Source organism: Cicer arietinum, unplaced genomic scaffold (genome assembly GCF_000331145.2).
Source record: "Cicer arietinum cultivar CDC Frontier isolate Library 1 unplaced genomic scaffold, Cicar.CDCFrontier_v2.0 Ca_scaffold_550_v2.0, whole genome shotgun sequence".
NCBI lineage: Eukaryota > Viridiplantae > Streptophyta > Magnoliopsida > Fabales > Fabaceae > Cicer > Cicer arietinum.
Genome location: NW_027334199.1, coordinates 10,819 through 13,928, shown reverse-complemented (window position 1 = coordinate 13,928; position 3,110 = coordinate 10,819). Strand labels below are relative to the sequence as shown.

Here is a 3,110-nt window from a genome sequence, read left to right as displayed (position 1 = left end):
ATATATATATCTACACACATGGTTTATATATATTTATATATATATACACCACGTGTGTGTATTACTTTATTTGATAACTCTATTTTATTATATGAATGTGAATGGTGAACGGTGAATGGTGAATGGTTTAGGGTGCTAAGACTCACTTAGATAAACAATTTATAAAACAAAACAAGTGTCTCCAGAAAACACTCCTGGAAAGGAGTACAAGTCTGGATTGACAAACTAAAAAGAAAAACCTAATCAAACAAACTAAAGCCCATGTCATCGTCACTTTCTTCCTTTGCCTCTTCCTGCAAACACAAAATATGAAGCACATTCAGTAACTTATATACAATATCATATTAAGTAGCAAGTATGGACTGCATCAAGCTATAAGTTTTTTAGTACAATATACAATATGCAGTTAATAAAGTGTGTGCAGTGCTGATTACGAATTGCATAACCACATTAAACTCAATTAATGTGAGAGCAAAATAATACCCAAAAATACTATTACTAATTGTGGATAATTACACTCAAAGAACTATTAAGCTACAATTGATAGTTGAATTCCCAAATTTCAATGAAACTACAACAATCAAATTACAATCTTGTTACCATAAAGCAATTAATATCTTTGTTGTCATTCAGACAGCGAAATTACAAAATTTAACAGTAGGTTTACATATAAATATTCCGAACTGGGCTCAAAGAAACCCAAAACAGGACTCGGTAAATAAAAGTGACAAGTATAAAAAAAATACAGCAAGCACAAATAATCTGTTTTATGTGTTCTAAAAAACTATTAAGTCTATTTCATGTCTTTATACATCTAAAAGGGTTACAGTCTACCCGCATTAAAAAAAATTAAACCCGACTAATTATTGTCTAATCTGTTGAACATCGAGGTATACATTTAACACTACATTCAACAAATCCTCTATGAAATGATCATCCAAACTAGAAAATGTACACAAATTTCAATTTACAATTGAAGTTTCAATAGTATTAGGTTAAAACATCAATCAATAATATATCATTACTAAATATAACCCTTAAGACAGAAACCTAATATAAAGCATTACTAACAGTACCTTCTTGGCCTCGGCGGCAGCTGCGGCAGCTGCAGCGGCTCCACCAGCAGCAGCAGCGGCAAGAGCAGATACGGCAACAGCGGCACCACCGGCAGCGCCAACGTTCAAAACGAGATCGTCAATGCTCTTATTCTGAGCAAGTTTGGCGAATAAGCTTGGCCAGTATGATTCGACAGTGACGCCAGCAGCCTTCAAGATAGTGTTAATCTTCTCCGCCTAAAAAAAAAAAAGCAAAGAAATTTGAGATCTGAAAATGAATTTGGTAAATTAGAAAGATGATTAAATGGAAGATAATAAACTAACGGTGATTGCGATTCCGTCATTGTGGAGCATCAAGATGGAGTAGATGCATGCTAACTCGCCGGCACTCATGGCTGCGTATAGATTTGATCGCGAGCTGCTCCATATATCACGTCGACGTGGGTAGATATATATATATATATATATATATATATGTATATCACGTGATATATATATCTACACACATGGTTTATATATATTTATATATATATACACCACGTGTGTGTATTACTTTATTTGAAAACTCTATTTTATTATATGAATGTGAATGGTGAATGGTGAATGGTGAATGACGAATGGTGAAAGGTGAATGGTTTAGGGTTTAGGGTTTAGGGTGCTGAGACTTACTTAGATAAACAATTTATAAAACAAAACAAGTGTCTCCAAAAAATACTCCTGGAAAGGAGTACAAGTCTGGATTGACAAACTAAAAAGAAAAACCTAATCAAACAAACTAAAGCCCATGTCATCGTCACTTTCTTCCTTTGCCTCTTCCTGCAAATACAAAATATGAAACACATTCAGTTACTTATATACAATATCATATTAAGTAGCAAGTATGGACTGCATCAAGCTATAAGTTTTTTTAGTACAATATACAATATGCAGTTAATAAAGTCAGTGCAATGCTGATTACGAACTGCATAACCTATAATAATACTACATTAAACTCAAGTAATGTGAGAGCAAAATAATACCCAAAAATACTATTACTAATTGTGGATAATTACACTCAAAGAACTATTAAGCTACAATTGATAGTTGAATTCCCAAATTTCAATGAAACTACAACAATCAAATTACAATCTTGTTACCATAAAGCAATTAATATCTTTGTTGTCGTTCAGAAGCTATAAGTTTTTTAGTACAATATACAATATGCAGTTAATAAAGTCTGTGCAGTGCTGATTACGAACTGCATAACCTATAATAATACTACATTAAACTCAATTAATGTGAGAGCAAAATAATACCCAAAAATACTATTACTAATTGTGGATAATTACACTCAAAGAACTATTAAGCTACAATTGATAGTTGAATTCCCAAATTTCAATGAAACTACAACAATCAAATTACAATCTTGTTACCATAAAGCAATTAATTTCTTTGTTGTCGTTCAGACAGCGAAATTACAAAATTTACCAGTAGGTTTACATATAAATATTCCGAACTGGGCTCAGAGAAACCAGAAACAAGACTCGGTAAATAAAAGTGACAAGTATAAAAAAAATACAGCAAGCACAAATAATCTGTTCTATGTGTTCTCAAAAACTATTAAGTCTATTTCATGTCTTTATACATCTAAAAGGGTTACAGTCTACCCGCATTAAAAAAAATTAAACCCCACTAATTATTGTCTAATCTTTTGAACATCGAGGTATACCTTTAACACTACATTCAATAGTATTAGGTTAAAACATCAATCAATAATATATCATTACTAAATATAACCCTTAAGACAGAAACCTTATTGAATAGAGCAAGCTCTTATTCTGAGGATCAAGCTTTCTACTTCTGCATTAGACTTTTTATGCTTTAGTTTTCTTATAGAATATCTTTTTCTTTGTTGGACTTCATCTGAGTACTAAAAAGCTAAACAGCTTATTGAGTAGAGCATACACAAAGAAAATAAATATGTATACTGAATAATTAAGCAAAAGACTGGATGTTTTTTCCTTCCAAAGTAGCTCTCCCCTCTCATTATAGCTGTTGAATTAGTCATCAGCCAAT

The 3,110-nt window shown here is 31.9% G+C and overlaps 1 protein-coding gene across 1 annotated transcript; it reads right to left on the bottom strand.

Moving 5' to 3' along the window:
* Nucleotides 1–133: 133 nt before the first annotated feature.
* LOC101488410 (large ribosomal subunit protein P1-like) lies at nucleotides 134–1,472 on the bottom strand. Its single transcript, XM_004516259.3, has 3 exons — nucleotides 1,380–1,472; nucleotides 1,077–1,292; nucleotides 134–293 (listed from the first exon to the last, which is right to left on the bottom strand). Exons 1-3 carry the CDS (start codon nucleotides 1,446–1,448, stop codon nucleotides 240–242), a joined length of 339 nt encoding a protein of 112 aa, XP_004516316.1. The 5' UTR covers nucleotides 1,449–1,472; the 3' UTR covers nucleotides 134–239.
* Between the last annotated feature and the right edge of the window lie 1,638 nt (nucleotides 1,473–3,110).